The sequence below is a fragment of the Toxorhynchites rutilus genome, chromosome 2 (genome assembly GCF_029784135.1).
Source record: "Toxorhynchites rutilus septentrionalis strain SRP chromosome 2, ASM2978413v1, whole genome shotgun sequence".
NCBI lineage: Eukaryota > Metazoa > Arthropoda > Insecta > Diptera > Culicidae > Toxorhynchites > Toxorhynchites rutilus.
This window is the reverse complement of record NC_073745.1, coordinates 153734450-153751839: the sequence shown is the minus strand read 5'-3', so window position 1 is coordinate 153751839 and position 17390 is coordinate 153734450. Positions and strand designations below refer to the sequence as shown.

General features: G+C 41.0%; 1 protein-coding gene across 1 annotated transcript; it reads right to left on the bottom strand.

The window, feature by feature from the left end:
- Nucleotides 1-4518: 4518 nt before the first annotated feature.
- Nucleotides 4519-5931, bottom strand: LOC129766250 (uncharacterized). The gene has a single exon (XM_055766765.1). It carries the CDS (start codon nt 5929-5931, stop codon nt 4519-4521), a length of 1413 nt encoding a protein of 470 aa, XP_055622740.1.
- Between the last annotated feature and the right edge of the window lie 11459 nt (nt 5932-17390).

Genomic DNA, 17390 nt, shown 5'->3' with positions numbered 1-17390 from the left:
CGTGGCAGCCGCTGTATGGCATGTAGCGCCGTCCTGTTGGAATCAACACGAATTATGCGTCGGAGAGTGGTTCGAGCGATGCCTAACTCTTGCGAACGATGGCGACCTGATGTCGATGGAGTCTCTGCAACACTGGCTCGAACGGCATCAATATTCTCGTCGAAACGTCTTGGTCGTTGTCTGGACAGATGACTGGCATTACCAACACTACCAGACGATATAAATTTGGCATATAATCGACGTATAGTGTTGTCTCCAGGCGATGTTTTAACTTTATTTTTATTTTTCCACGCACGTTTAGTAACCACAATTGAGAAGTTATTTTGAATGTACAGCTGAACAATTTCAGCGCGTTGTTTAGGTGTGTATTGTTCCATTGTTAAAATTGTACTGAAATGACGCTTCCAACGCGGTATGACATTTGTTAATCTGACATCTCTGTCAAAAGTTATGGGGTTGCCAGATGCTTCCACTTTAAATGGCCCACCCTGTAGTAACTTTCTCCATTTTTGACCCAATTTCACTCTATCGACGATATGTGTAGATCGTTAAACATTTACGTGTGTAAACGATGCTTACGATACATTAGTTATTTTTTATTTCACAACCAACATATTCACTACAAGTAATTTTTATGGCAGGAAAATTGGAAAATTTCGATGCAAACTTGCTGTTTCCGCTCTGTCAGTTGTGAACAAACCACGATTTAATCTCGTCGTAATGATCCGTGAAGGTCGTAATACTTAAAAGATCCAATTTATAATGTTATAATGCGGAGGAATATGTTCATACATTTGCAAGACGGCACCAGTGGTTATGAGGAGAGCATGGTTGGGAATAGTAGCCCGACGACTCAGCCAGCCGGCCTTGGTACAATCCCTTCTTGGCATCGTTTGTTTTTTTTCTCAATATAGGACTGCGTCTTTCATTTCTATACTTGAGTGTAAGTTCAAAGTTTCGGAAGCGAGAGCGTTACATTGGAGGAACAAGATTTTGAGCATTGAAACTTCATTATTGCCTGAACGAAATGGTATAGTAAAGGGTGTGTCACATCAAATTGCATCACGGAAAAAACGCTGTAGAAATTCGCCCAGTAGATCGATCCTTTTGAAAATTTTAGACAGTAAAATAAAAACTATTAAACAACTTTTGGCATTTTCTTTTTATTCATACTTCGAGCCCAAGCCCGTATGCTCGCACCTTCCTCTGTACCCCGTCCATAAGGTTCTGTACAACGTCTGGTTGTAGTTTTTTTTTGAACAGAAATCCATTTTCTCTTGAAGTCTGCCACCGATTTGACAACTTTTGGGTTCTTCGGGAGGGCCTGCTTCATAATCGCCCAATATTTCTCTATTGGGCGAAGCTCCGGCGTGTTGGGCGGGTTCATTTCCTTCGGCACGAAGGTGACCCCGTTGGCTTCGTACCACTCCAACACGTCCTTTGAATAGTGGCACGAAGCGAGATCCAGCCAGAAGATGGTCGGGCCCTCGTGCTGCTTCAATAGTGGTAGTAAGCGCTTCTGTAGGCACTCCTTAAGGTAAACCTGCCCGTTTACCGTGCCGGTCATCACCAAGGGGGCGCTCCGCTTTCCGCAAGAGCAGATCGCTTGCCACACCATGTACTTTTTGGCAAACTTGGATAGTTTCTGCTTGCGAATCTCCTCCGGAACGCTGAATTTGTCCTCTGCGGAGAAGAACAACAGGCCCGGCAGCTGACGAAAGTCCGCTTTGACGTAGGTTTCGTCGTCCATTACCAGGCAATACGGCTTCGTCAGCATTTCGGTGTACAGCTTCCGGGCTCGCGTCTTCCTCACCATGTTTTGCCTTTCGTCGCGGTTAGGAGCCTTCTGAACCTTGTATGTACGCAGGCCCTCCCGCTTCTTGGTCCGCTGGACGAATGAACTTGACAAATTCAGCTTATTGGCGACATCCCGGACCGAACTTCTCGGATCGCGTCTAAACTGCTTAACTACGCGCTTGTGATCTTTTTCACTGACGGAGCATCCATTTTTGCCGTTCTTCACCTTCCGGTCGATGGTTAGGTTCTCGAAGTATCGTTTTAGTACTCTGCTGACCGTGGATTGGACGATTCCCAGCATCTTACCGATGTCCCGATGTGACAACTCCGGATTCTCGAAATGAGTGCGCAGGATAATTCACGACGCTCTTTTTCGTTAGACGACATTTTTCCAAATTTACGAAAAATTGACAGTGAAACATGGCCAACGTGATCTATACACTCTTATCTGATTATAAACGAAAGCTGAAGATATAATTCCTAAAAATTAAATTTCTACAGCTTTTTTCCATGATGCAATTTGATGTGACACACCCTTTAATAACTTCATTCGAAATATAAAATGTCTTCGAGTTATACGCTTGTTACTAATGGATCCAAAAACTTGTTTCGACGGCTATAAAATTGCTTTGAAGGCAAGCTGATGAAGCGGCCCTAATCCTTCATATATTGATGCAGATAATGCCTCGCCAAACCATTCTTTATATTTCATTCAAGCACACTTGCGCTTTGTCGTCAAGTTCCAAAAGTGAAATCGTTGTCGAACTTCTCTAGTTGCATTTTTATTAAACCTATGTTGTTGCCGAGTCTATATGTGACCTCAATTTTGTTATTTGTTATTTGTTATTACCTCAATTTTGTTATCTATGCGAGTGAAACAAATCTCAAGTTCTCACTCGGCTCGTGACAGTTCAGTACACACGGGACATTTTTTGATTACACGGCGCATACTTATTTATCGGCAGACATAGCAGGGTAACTCCAAGCGCCTCACCAGAAATTTGCAGGCATAGAATAAGCTTGTAGAATCAAGTGCAAAAAATAAAGAGTCGGAAGTTACACGTTAAGAGGACGGCCGTGTTTTAGTTGTATATTATTTCACGTTGTATATCAAAAGCCCAAGACTGCTCGACGCGCCGCTACACTATTGAAATCACAAAAATCTGTATATAAGCGGGTGCCAGCTCTGAAATTCACTTAGTCTTGATTGGGCTGTGAATGGAGCATATTCTCGCTCCCAGCAAAAGAACTGCGTTCCCACTGAACATTTCCGTTTCGCTTTTGCTACCGATCTTAATTAAGCCTAAAGTAACAAAAAGATGTTTGGATAATAATTCGTAACGCATTACGATTACGATAGATAATATTTCACCATATCAAATGAATATGGAAATGAATGAGCGGAATGAGCGGAATGGGAGAAATAGAAAATGGATTGGTGAGGGAACCACAATGCTATGCCTAGTGGCAGGAAGAGGGGGAAGAAGATATAATCCGCGCTGGATATTTTCAAACATGAATCGATTCCTACACCAGATATTTTGTTGGACCGTTGTTTTGCACAGGGAAGGATCATGCTGGTTTGTACACTAACGTTACCAAACACATCGGAAGCTTCTATGGACTCCGGAATTTTGGATATATCTCACAAACACCAAAATCTACATCAATCCCTCATTCGCCTTCCTAAGTTCGAAGCCGCCGGACGCATATATATATCGTTATTGAGCAAGGAAGTGATACCGTTATTCTCGTGGCTGGTGAAGTGATCATCGCATCCTAACGGGATTCCCTATATTGCGAGTGGATTGTATCGAAGCAATCACAACAAGCGGGAAGAAGAAGGCCTGCACCGCGGGCGCTGTGTGCTGGTGAATTTGTCGCCTCTCGTGATCGACGCCATCATCGTGCTGTGTTGCGATACACCTGTTCAGCTGAACTGAACGATTGACACGCGATTCGAGTTGGAAACCATTGGATCCGCACTGGGTGCAAAATAAGTGTACGAAATTAAAAGCGAACACTGTAGTCCGGTTTCGAAGGACTTTCTTCACTGCAATATGCAGCACCAGAAACGCACCGAAATGTACAATTGTACGTGCGTCACTTGAGCGGAAACGGATCTTTGTCACCGGATGAAACGCGTGAGCTTAACAGCCGACTGAGACGACGAAACGAATAGAATAATACTTTGTGAGATCACACCGAATGAATTAAACACTTGTATATCGTATGATGATTTATTGGCGAAAGAGAGAGTGCATGTGGATTACATGCGTAATTTATAGTTTCTTGTGCCTATTGTTTTTCGGCAAAGCATTTTTGGGGAATTGTTCTCGGACAGTGGTCAGTGACCACGGACGACGATTTTGTCATACCGTCGCGTGAGTGTTATGTGAGAGTGTGACAATTATTTTTAACTTTTATTTTATTTAGATTCTGATCATTCCGGCCACCTTGAATCATGCCAGGTGATTCAACTACGATCATATTCCAGGCTAGTTCCAAATCCATGATTGCGATGCGATGGACAGTTGGTGTGGTAGTCTTGCCAGGAATGATGTTTGGAGAAGTTGTCACACGTCAACCGAGAATAGAGAGAAAAAAGACCAGGTAGATCGAACGATAAAATTAGAGAATTTGGAACCGCAATTACCTGTGCTATGTGCAGGTGCGCTTCGAGCAAGTTCTCCCATTTGGGTTGCTCTACCTGGATCGTAGTTATTCGATGCTCGATGACTGGGAGAGTACCGGAAGGAGAGCAATCTTGGATACAGCGCGAACGACTTCCTTGGCTGATGCAGTCCTCAGGGTGACCACCCGGACTACACCATCCTTTCCGGGATGAAGCTTGGTGATTTTTCCAAGAGGCCATTTAGCTGAGGGAACATTGTCCTCCTTGATGATGACTATTCGTCCTTCTTCGATGCGGACAGGTGGATTACATCCTTTTGTAGCACGTGACTGCAGCTGCTGAAGATACTCTGGATACCACCGCGACCAGATGACTTGGAACCTCTTCTGGGTTAATTCCCAGTGATCCAAACGGTTTTCAGCAGTCCTCGTTAGGTCTACCTCTGGAACGGATTGCATATTCTCGCCGATCAGAAAGTGTCCTGGTGTAAGGACCTCCAGATCGGACGGATCCTGCGGCATCGGGGTGAGAGGACGAGAGTTGAGACACATCTCAACTTGTGCCAATAGTGTCAGCATGTTCTCGTACGATATGTTGACATTTCCTATAGTCTTCAGCATATGTAGTTTCGCCGATTTTACCGCGGCCTCCCAGAGACCGCCGAAATGCGGTGCGCGGGGCGGAATAAATTTCCAACGAATTTCGTTGTCGGCACACCAGTCGAATATGAGTCTCCGTTCATCCTCGTCGACCTTCAGCATGCGATAGATGCGATGTAGTGCATTCGATGCGCCCTTAAATGCCGTGGCGTTGTCAGAATTCAATTCTGATATTTTTCCTCTACGAGCAACTAAGCGGCGAAGTGCAGCTAGAAACGCTGGGGTGGACAGGTCACTCACCAACTCTATGTGAACTGCCTTGGTGGAGAAGCAGACAAAAATGGCCACATAGGCCTTGGTGGGACCGCGCTTTTTCACAGGTGACTTTATAAAAAATGGACCGCAGTAGTCCACTCCGCAAACAGAGAATGGTCTGGTTGGCGAGACTCTCGATGCTGGCAAATCGGCTGTGCTTTGTTGAACTAGTGTGGGCTTGCTTTTGAAGCAAGTGTGGCAATGGTGAAAGACGGATTTAACCAAGTTTCTTCCGCCCAGAATCCAATACTTCTGGCGGAGAGTAGCGAGCATGAGTTGTGGACCTGCATGCAGTAGCTTCAAATGATAATGACTAGCCAACAAAGCAGAGAGCGGATGCTTAGCAGAGAGGACGAGTGGATGTTTGGTTTCGGTTGTCAGTGGAGCGTTGCTTAACCGGCCACCGACACGAAGGATGTTGTCTCGATCGATGAATGGGTTCAACCATTTGAGTGGCGAATTTTTCGCGACTCGTTCCCCACTTGTAAGGTTGGAAATTTCCTCCGCAAACATTTCGGCTTGCGCCAAACGACATAAGAAGTTTTCTGCTCTACGAAGTTCCGACGAATTAAGCGGATCAGGCATTACACTAGTGCTGATGACGATTATTAATTTCATTAGGTTAAGGTTATTAGGTTAAGAAAAAATAAACAAAAAATTGAAAAGATAAGTGAAAAAGTACATCTGCCACTTTAAATGGCATATGAAGGAGGAACCGTTGACATGGAGATTGCATCCACTGTCTACCCCCCTACGGGAGCTGGAAAATCGCTTAAACGCGTTCCCCCCTCGGAAGATATCTCTTTAGAGGAAAAGTTAATCCACCTGAACAAGCTCCCCTCAAAAAAATTTGCAAACCTTTCCTCTTCCCCCCCCCCAATCTCCCGCTTCCGCTCAACTCACGAACTTGCCGCCCAGCCCTACTGATCCCGCTCCCGCTCAACAATCGACCTCGTCCTCCCCCACAGTTGCTTCCACTCCCCGTGTCAAGGTCTATCCAGAAGATGCACCTGGATCTGGCCCATGGATTGTTTTCTTCCGGCCCAAACAAAAGGGAAAATCCCTCAATGTCATCCAAATTTTGAAAGATCTGGCAAGATATTACTCTTCCGTGGTTGAAATTTCCAAGGTTAGACCGAACAAACTGCGTGTTGTCGTGGCTAATCGGAAGCACGCTAACGATATTGTTGTCGACAATAGGTTTGTTATAGAATATCGCGCCTATGTGCCCTGCCATAACGTAGAGATTTCGGGGGTGATTACGGAAACGGGTCTGGCGAGCGAAATAATAAAAAGGGAGATGGCAGATTTAAACAGCTCCCTTTGAAACAAATTAAAATTTTGGACTGCCATCAACTAGGAAAAGTTTCCCAGAATGGGGAAGAAAAAAAGTTCACGCCGTCCGACTCGTTTCGAGTAACTTTTGCTGGTTCCGCCCTCCCTGACTACGTTATGGTGGATAAATTAAGGCTTCCAGTGCGACTCTTCGTGCCAAAGCCCATGACTTGCAACAAATGCAAGTCAGTTGGTCATACAGCAGACTATTGCGCCAACAAGGAGCGCTGTGCCACTTGCGGAGAGCAACATGAGGGGAAATCCTGCAGTGCGACTGAGCATAAATGTCCATATTGCGGGGGATCCCCACATGAGCTCTCAGCTTGTGAAACTTATAAGAGTCGCTGGGATAAACAGAAGCGCTCTTTGAAGGAACGCTCGAAGCGCACTTTTGCGGAAATTTTGAAGGGCGCTTCTCCACCGGCTCAAGAACAACAACCAATCAACACACAAAATGCCTTCGCCACGTTGCCCGTTGACGAAATAGAAGCGGACACAGCTAACGGGGGCACACCGTTCATTTTCCAAGGGAATCCCCAGCGCAAAAATGTGACCACTCCCAAAGTTCAAGGACAAGTCCCTCCGGTGACAACCCCTGTTAGCTTGCCTAAAAAATCGAGTGCAGCGGACAAGCAAAATCAGGTTCCTCCTGGCTTCCGTGGCAATAGTTCACCTTCGAACGACCCAGCACTTGAGGGGACATCAAAAACCCCAACTGTCCCTATTTTTCCGTCCAGTTCAACTTCCCAATCGGGATTTATAAAGTTGTCTGACCTTTTGGATCAAATCTTCAAGTGTTTTAATGTTTCCGACTCCATCAGAACCATTGTCATCTCAATGCTTCCAGTATTAAAGACAATTTTGCAACAATTGATGCAAACATGGCCCCTCCTTGCAATGATTATCTCTCTTGATGTCTAATTTAAATAGAGAGGTCGGAGATATCACTGTTTTACAGTGGAATTGTCGTAGTCTTATCCCTAAATTGGATACATTCAAATTTTTAATTCATAAGTTCAATTGTGATGTTTTTGCTCTGTCCGAAACTTGGCTTTCTTCGCGAGATGATCTCTCTTTCCATGATTTCAATATTATACGCTTGGATCGTGATGACAGATACGGAGGGGTGCTATTGGGGATCAATAAGTGCCACTCATTTTTTCGAATTGACCTTCCACCTATTGGAGGGATTGAAGCTGTTGCTTGTCATGCAAACATCAGAGGAAAAGACCTCTGTATTGTCAGCTTGTAATGGCCTCCGAAAGCTGCGGTTAGCCGCAAGCAACTTGTTGACATGTGCTCACTTCTTCCTGAGCCACGATTGATCTTGGGAGACTTCAACTCTCACGGGACTGCCTGGGGGGAACAGTACGACGACAATCGTTCATCGTTGATATATGACCTTTGTAACAACTTCAATATGACCGTTTTGAATACTGGGGAAACAACACGTGTTCCTAAACCTCCTGCTAAACCAAGTGCTCTTGACCTCTCGCTTTGCTCGAATTCACTATCGTTAGATTTCAAGTGGAATGTAATCCAGGACCCCAACGGTAGTGATCACTTGCCAATCAATATTTCCATCACCATTGGGTCGAATTCTTCTGAATCTATAAACATGGCATATGACCTCACAAGACACATTGACTGGAAAAAATATTCGGACGCGATTGCTCTAGCCATCAATTCCAGAGATGGTTTGCCTCCATTGGAGGAGTATAACTTCATTTCTCGTTTGATCTATGACAGCGCGGTTCGCGCTCAAACGAAACCCATCCCAGGCTCCACTATTCGTCGAAGGCCTCCCAATCCATGGTGGGATAGCCAATGTTCCAAGCTTTATCAGGATAAATCGAACGCATTCAAAGCTTTTCGGAAACGTGGAACCATTGAAAATTTTCAATCGTATTTGGACCTTGAAAATCAATTTAAAAACTTGATCAAAGGGAAAAAACGTGCTTATTGGCGAAATTTCGTGGGAGGTTTGTCACGAGAAACGTCAATGAAAAAAATATGGAAAGTGGCTAAAAACATGAGAAATCGCTCTTCATCGAATGAAAGCGAAGAATATTCACATCGATGGATTTTTAATTTTGCACAGAAGGTTTGTCCCGATTCCGCTCCTGTGCAAAAAATTGTTCGAGATATACCACAAGATAGGTGCGATCTTGATTCCGAGTTTTCGATGGTAGAATTCTCTCTTGCTCTACTTTCTTGTAACAATTCGGCTCCAGGAACGGATAGAATTAAGTTCAACTTGTTGAAACACCTCCCTGATGTGGCGAAACATCGCTTATTGAATTTATTCAATCGGTTTCTGGAGCATAATATTGTTCCAGATGATTGGAGACAAGTACGAGTTATAGCTATTCAAAAACCCGGAAAACCCGCGTCCGACTTCAATTCGTACCGCCCAATAGCAATGCTGTCTTGTATACGGAAATTGTTGGAGAAAATGATCTTGTTTCGCCTTGATCGATGGGTTGAAACGAATGGCCTACTCTCAGATAAACAATATGGGTTCCGCAGGGGCAAGGGGACGAATGATTGTCTTGCGTTGCTTTCTTCAGAAATTCAAATGGCTTACGCCGAAAAAAAACAAATGGCTTCAGTATTCTTGGACATAAAGGGGGCCTTTGATTCTGTTTCAATAGAGGTTTTGTCAGACAAATTACACTCTCGGGGTCTACCGCCTCTATTGAATAATATGTTACATAACTTGCTTTGTGAGAAACATTTGAATTAGGGGGTCTTCGTAGCCACATGGTTACGCGTTCGCTTACTAAGCGATCGGTCGTGAGTTCAAACTCAGGACCCTCAATTGACCATCTTTGTGTTGTTATAGAATAACTACGTCCACGCAACCATCATCAGCGATGGAGATCGATCCACGGTCGAAATTAGATCGATTCATCCATACAACTGCTCTGCTCTGCAAGAAACATCGGGCTGCTGTTCTATAAATAACCCAACAATGATCAATATCAACTGTCTCCGCTGTCCGGTCTGCTGAACAATGGAAGAACAGAAAGAATACCCTTGCGCCGAAATGGCTGCTACTACTGTGTAATTAACCATAATGTAATGCAACAGAAAACTTAACGCCTAAATAGCTACTACTAACTACTGTGTAATTTTTTTTTATAGAAACATAAACATACGTACATGTACACGATTAAAACCCGGCTCTGTTACAGCTAAAATGCTAATGAGCCAAATAAATAAATAAATGGGATAAAAAAAAACATTTGAATTTTTCTCATGGGGATTCGACAGTAAGTCGGATCTCCTACATGGGAGTCCCCCAGGGCTCATGTTTAAGCCCCCTTTTGTACAACTTCTATGTAAGCGAAATCGACAATTGCCTTACACAAAATTGCAACCTAAGACAACTTGCAGATGATGGAGTGGTGTCTGTAGGATCAAACGAATCCGACCTGCAAGGACCCTTACAAGATACTTTGAACAATTTTTCAACCTGGGCCATTGGGCTAGGGATCGAATTCTCCACGGAGAAAACAGAGATGGTGGTTTTTTCTAAGAAGCATAGACCAGTAAAACCAAAGCTTCAACTTTTGGGTAAACCGATCACTCATGCTATGTCATTCAAGTATCTTGGGGTCTGGTTCGACTCCAAATGTACTTGGGGGCCCATATTAGGTATCTGAGTAAAAAATGCCAACAAAGAATAAACTTTCTCCGTACAATTACCAGCACCTGGTGGGGAGCCCATCCCGAAGATCTTATTATGTTGTATCGAACAACTATTCTCTCAGTGATGGAGTTTGGCAGTTTCTGTTTTCAATCAGCTGCCAAAACACATCTCATTAAACTCGAGCGAATTCAGTATCTTTGTCTCCGTATTGCGTTGGGATGTATGCCCTCAACGCATACCATGAGTCTCGAGGTTTTGGCAGGCGTACTCCCACTAAAAGATCGCTTCAATTTATTATCTCTTCGGTTCCTCATCCGGTGTAAGGTTATGAATCCATTGGTGATCGGAAATTTTGAGCAGCTGATCGGGCTAAATTTTCATTCTGGATTCATGACTTCATATCATGAATTCATCTCCATGCAGATTGATCCTTCTTCGTATATTCCCAACCGTGTTTGTTTTCCTGACTACATCAATTCCGCTGTACATTTTGATCTGTTCATGAAGGAGAAAATCCATGGAATTCCAGATTATCGTCGATCGGGGATCGTTCCTACGATCTTCAATGCAAAGTATGGGCGTATCAATTGTGATAATATGTACTTTACTGATGGGTCCTCTATGAATGAGTCCACAGGATTTGGAGTGTTCAACGAATTTTTTAGCACCGCCCACAGTCTTCAGAATCCTTGCTCAGTGTATATTGCTGAATTGGCAGCAATACATTGGGCGCTGGACAGCGTCGCCTCACGACCTGTTGAACACTATTACATTGTAACGGATAGTCTTAGCTCTGTCGAATCTATCCGTTCAGTGAGGCCGGAAAAGCACTCGCCGTACTTCCTTGAGAGAATACGAGAAATTTTGAGTGCTTTAACCAGACGCTGTTATGTCATTACCTTTGTCTGGGTCCCTTCACATTGCTCAATTCCGGGTAATGAGAGGGCTGACTCATTAGCAAAGGTAGGTGCAATTGAAGGCGAAATTTATCAGCGTCAAATCGCCTTCAATGAATTTTATTCTTTAGTTCGTAAAAAACCATTGTTAACTGGCAACACAAATGGAACGAAGATGAATTGGGCCGGTGGCTCCACTCAATTATCCCTAAGGTTAGCCTCAAACCATGGTTCAAAAGTCTGGACTTGAGTCGGGACTTTATTCGCACCTTCTCCCGACTCATGTCCAATCACTGTTCGTTAAACGCGCAACTCTTTCGTTTTGATCTCGCCGACAGCAATATCTGTGCCTGTGGCCAAGGTTACCACGACATCGAACACGTTGTTTGGTCGTGCGAGGAGTATCTTGTTGCCAGATCGAATATAGAAAACTCTCTTCGGGCTAGAGGAAGGCAGCCCAATGTGCCGGTGAGAGATGTGTTGGCTGGTTTAGACCTTGATTACATGTCCCAAATATATGTCTTCCTAAAAGTTATCGATCTTCGTGTCTGATTGTCCTTATATCCTTATATTCTCCTTTTCCTTTTCCTTCGCGAGAAATCAAATCCCTTCTCATTAACAATAGAATAAGGTGAAATGTAAATACATATTATATATAAGATAGGCTTAAGAGTTGAGTGTAATGAATGTGAGTGTGAATGTGAGAGTGAACATTGTTAACATATCCTTTTATCCCTTTCTTTTCCTGAAGAAAATATGTCACCCTTCTAAACTCGAGTAGACCGCGAGTAATCGGTTTTCTACACCATTAACATTAGAATTAAGGAAAAATGTTTATATATACTTGTAACAATACAGTCAGGAGTTTGGCTCCTTTAAACTTATGTAACTGAGCCTGTAAAAATAAACGATTTAATAAAAAAAAAAAATACATCAATCCTGATTGTTCCATGAGTCAGTTATGTCCACTCGGGCCAAACTCGTTTCTATTTTGCTACCGTGTTGAACGGAAGTTCCAACTTTTTCATCTTAAAATGTATCCGCTGAACATGCACGAAAGAAGCTTAATGCTTCCTTGGACTTTTCAGATTTTTTTCAGAATGTTCATTCATTGAAAATTGATTGATATGTAACTTCAAACGAATGATTACTAAGGCTATGGTAATCCAACGTCAAGTTTGTGATTGTATCTCAGATATAACCAGGGTTGCCACATATACAGAATATTCTGTATTTTACAGATATTTGGCCAAATTTCAGATACAGAATCTATGTATACAGAATTACAGATTTTCAGGAAAAATAGAGAATTTACAGATTTTTAAAATTCAGTTTTAAATATTGAATTTATTACAGCGCATACACAGGTAGATACCTTGATTTATAAAAAAATTGAACGCAACGCAACGAGATGGCTTTCTTTGGAGATTAATTCATTTAAACGATCCTTTGAATAAACCGATTATGCTGTTCCTGAACATTGCATACCGCTCATCAATAAAGTCAATTGTAATTTTCAATCAGGAAGTTCTCAATTTTGCGAAGTTTATAATGAGACAAGTAGGTTATTGTTGATCATGTTGGGTAACTTATGTTTTGAGAGCTACGTGCAATGATTCGCTGATACTGACCTTGATGTGAAGGATTTCGAAGACTTCCTGAAGAAGTCTGAGGATGTTTACGTTGATATCGAGAAGAAGAAGTTGAAAAAGTATAGGGAGCTGACCTTCAATTCGATTTGTTGTGACTTCTATATTGAACTCGTGAAGCAGATTTCAAAGCGATTTGATTTCAGCGATCCGGTTATCAAAGCTGCGACCTTAATAAACCCTCAAAATTTCGTCAAGCTACCAAACCTTAATGATTTGATGCGCCAATTTCCTCAGTTCATTGAAGCAGGTAATAGACAAAGTTTGGATAACGAATTCAGTCTACTCAAGACGAATTTCTCCTCGAGTCGAGAAAGACGCATATGAGGTACAGACTAGGGGGGCGTTGCTGATTAAGGGTCAGCTGCATCCCAATAGGAAGTATCCCGTGTCGGGCACACCTACAGAGCATTGGAGACAGCAACATCCGAATTACGAAAACACTTGTAATACTAACCTCGAGCCAACCGCGAGTAATCGGTTACATATTACTAACATAGATAATAAGAAAAATTGTCAAAGTATTGAACTCCCGGCCCCGTGAGGCTAACGCCATATGAGCCTTGATAAAAATATATATTTTGGAAGACGAATTTCATTGGAAAAAAAATTGAGTGACTCAGATATAACTTGGTCCAATATGTTGGATGTCAAGAGTCGTGATGAGAATTTTTTGTATCCTTTGTTAAGGTTGTTTGTAAGACCCTTTCTGATATCATTCATAGCGTGTGTTGAGCGAATATTTTCGCTTTACAATTCCAACAAAACAAAGTTCGGAAATCGGTTGGCACCCCACGATTACTCTATTTTGAAAGCGAAGTACTATGTATCGACTCAAGGAAGAGCTACAAGGATGAAATCGACGAAAAATTTGAAAGTTCAAAGTTCAACAAAACCATGTATAAACATCATACAATTCGGAAGATTACAAGAAAACCTTTTTATAATTTATTTTGTTTGCATTGATACGACTTCAACAACCCATGGATAAGAAAAATGAATTCAAAATGGAAATAAACCTTCATTTTCATTTTTTTCCTTAATTTTTTGGTACATATTTTTATACAGATTTTTTCGCTAAGAATGCAGATATACAGTTACAGAAAATTTTACAGAATTAAATGTGGCAACCATGAATATAACCCACCTCTAGGTTTTTGTATAATTCCAAACTGACATTCAGTATGAGAGAATGAGAAGTCTGCTCCATACATACAAACTTTCTAAAAAGCTTAAAAACATGTGCTTTTATTTGTGCATTTTATCCTCTTCATCACGAAACAGTATCTTCCTGCCAATGATGCTATATTTTCTGCTATAGTTACATTTGTTTCGAAATTAATAAGCGGCCTACACTTGCGCGGATAATACAATAAATTATTTACTCCCTTCAAAAATTATAAAATGTTTTCAATCAAATTTTTAACGGGACCAGCACCAGAAGAAAATTGATTTGAAGAAATGCACTCCAGAAATGCTCAAATGGCCCGACAGAGGCTTCGGAAGGGAGTATCGAAGTCTCTTCTTTTATTGACATTTCTACTTCTGCTGGGATGTGCCAGCGAGCACCTAGGGCAGCACTGCACAAAGCTTTCTATGGTATGACTCTCAAAGATTTACGTCGTCTAGCGTTTGATTTTGCGGAAGTCAACAACCTCCAGCATGAATTCAATTCAATAATGGTTATGTTTCGTTTATGTTTATGTTTTCACAATGAACTTCAGATAAATATTGTTTTTTTTTTCAACGATGAGTTTCAAATAAATCAAGTGAAGGTTACTATGTATTTATAAACTTGATATATATTAATAAAAATGATTTGGTGTCCGTTCTCACGATTTAACTCAACAACGGAGCAACTGATGCGTCTTAGTCTGCATCAGGTTTATATGACAAAAATGAAATTATATACCGTTAGTCTCCTGTTAAACTTTTTCTTATTTATTTGAGAATTAGTTCGTTCTTCCAAACCAGAAAAGAGTACATTAGGCCTGCTGAAAGTGTGACATGAAATTGTTGTACTTGAACCGACTTATTCGATATGGATCTACAAAAAATACATGATGGGACAGTTATGAATAGTATATCAACATGGGACAATTGAGCTTGATGTTGTTTTCTCAAAAGTTGGGAATAAACTATATGTTTATTTGCGTTTTTCCGTAAGATTATGCACAAAAACAACGTTTTATGAAGAAAAGTGAAAATCTCAAAAAGTAACATGAGACAACTATGCGTAGAATGGCAATATTGGACGACAACAGTTAGGTGCGCACCTTTGCCCGCACTACTCTATACGTTAAAACGAACAAAACGAAGCATAAGACTGGTGATTTTCTGACACAGTATAGAAGAACCTCGATTATGCATGAAATACTCTGGCAGGGTCACCGCGAATAACGAAAATCGCGGGTAAGGCAATGATGGACTAAACATGGAGTACAAATACGGAAACAATATATTTCAGCGTGAAATCTTTATACACCATTGTACACCATTGGTCAGAAAATGTGAAATCCATGACTATAAATGTAATGTAATACGATGACAAACATTTCATATATCAAGAACGAAACTAACTAACGAACTAACTAAAGTTCATCAAATATAATCTTTTTCATATAGGGGAAATGGGGGAAATTTTGACCCCCTAAGCTGCCGTTCTACGCATAGTTGTCCCATGTTCTAAATCAGCAACTGAGAAAAACGCAATCAAAGTTTTCTCGCATATTTGTCTACCAAAAGCATTAAATATTTCAATTTAGCAATACACCGGATTTTTATAAGCACTATACTATTGTTTAATGAAATATGATGAGATCCCCTCACTGAATCAATTAAGCTTGATTACGAGTTTAAAAATTCATGGTGGGACTGTTATGCCTAGAATATCAACATGGGACAATTGAACTTGATATGGTTTTTTGATATAATGGGAACAAACAATAAGTTTTTTTTGTGTTTTTTCGAAAGATTATGCATAGAAACATCGTTTTATGAAGAAATTAGTGATTTGCAACACCTTCGCAGAATATAAATCTCATTGTTATTAGGCATTCGCTAACAAGGCGTACACGTGTTCTGTTAAACTTTTTCTTGTTTGTTTGAGAATTTGTTCGTTCTTCCAAACCATCCATCCAGTGCATTATGCCTGTTGAAAGTGTGACATGAAATTCTTGTACTTGAACCGACTTATTCGATATGGATCTACAAAAAATACATGGTGGGACAGTTATGAACAGAATATCAACATGGGACAATTGAACTTGATGTTGTTTTTTAAAGTTGGGAATAAACTATATGTTTTTTTGTGTTTTTCCATAAGATTATGCATAAAAACAACGTTTTATGAAGAAAAGTGAAAATTGTCAAAAAGTAACATGGGACTATGCGTAGAACGGCAGTAAGCATATCGCTTAATATTTCCAAACCAATACCGTCTAAATAAAAAATATCACATTGTACACTGAGCTTGTTTGTTTTCTCTCAATCAATAATATTTAATCATTATATCAAACTTAAAACTACCAAAGATATGATAAACTAAGAGAGATAATTTGATGCGGGGTGATTTGGTCCAGTGTGTGTTTCCTCGAAAAAAACATACTTATGTTTATGTAAAGTAATACAAGATAATATTACAATCAGTAACAATGTTCTGGATACCGATACCAGGTGTCTTGGCCAGATTCTTGGCCAGAGAAATTGCATTGAGACCATTTCGAATTCTGCATGGATCTTTTCACTGTTGTTCGAGCATTTTCGAACATGGTCAAAGAAAATCCGTCCTTGATGGCCTGCGTTGCTCTTTCAAGCTCCTACTACTTCCAACGTTGTCTGCCCATCCTTTTTGTTTTGTAATTCAGTGGCATCTGGAATCAATTAGACCGAAGAAAAGCATTAAACCTGTAGGGCCAATTCACCCCACATAACATTCAAAAATTAAAATACAATTTATTTCAATTATTGTTATCAAACTTACTGTTTCGCTGCATCAAATTGTTCCTCTTCCTATGCGAACAGAACTTTACTGCACAATACACGAAAAGTTTGTTTAATCAGCGGAAAAAAAACCTTAAAACCGTGATCGAAAAGTTCACATTTTCTGACAATCAAAGTGCTTGCTGTGTTTATGTTACCGTTTTTCTCCACCTGTTAAATTTTACCAGAGTTTTTTTTACGTTATGTACCGTTCTGAATCATATTTCGGACAACATTATATTTCGGACACTTTGTTCTAATATCTTGAAATTCTTAATGCACTGATGATATAACTATAAAATTAATATCACAATTGCCTCTATAGAGTAATCCCCTGGTTTCACTATCATTTCATATGAGAACTACATTCGAATTATAACATAATCGGCAAAAATCTGACAACACTACTCATTATCGTTTGTGTTTGATGTTTGCTTCGCGTGAGCACGTAGAATTTACCCGTTCATAAATATTTAAATTTCTCCCGTGTTTCAACAGTTGTCATCATCGTTAACAGTTTACTTGGTA

Excerpts from the sequence above, each read along its gene's own strand:
- LOC129766250 (XM_055766765.1), bottom strand. The coding sequence starts at position 5,931 with ATGCCTGATCCGCTTAATTCGTCGGAACTTCGTAGAGCAGAAAACTTC.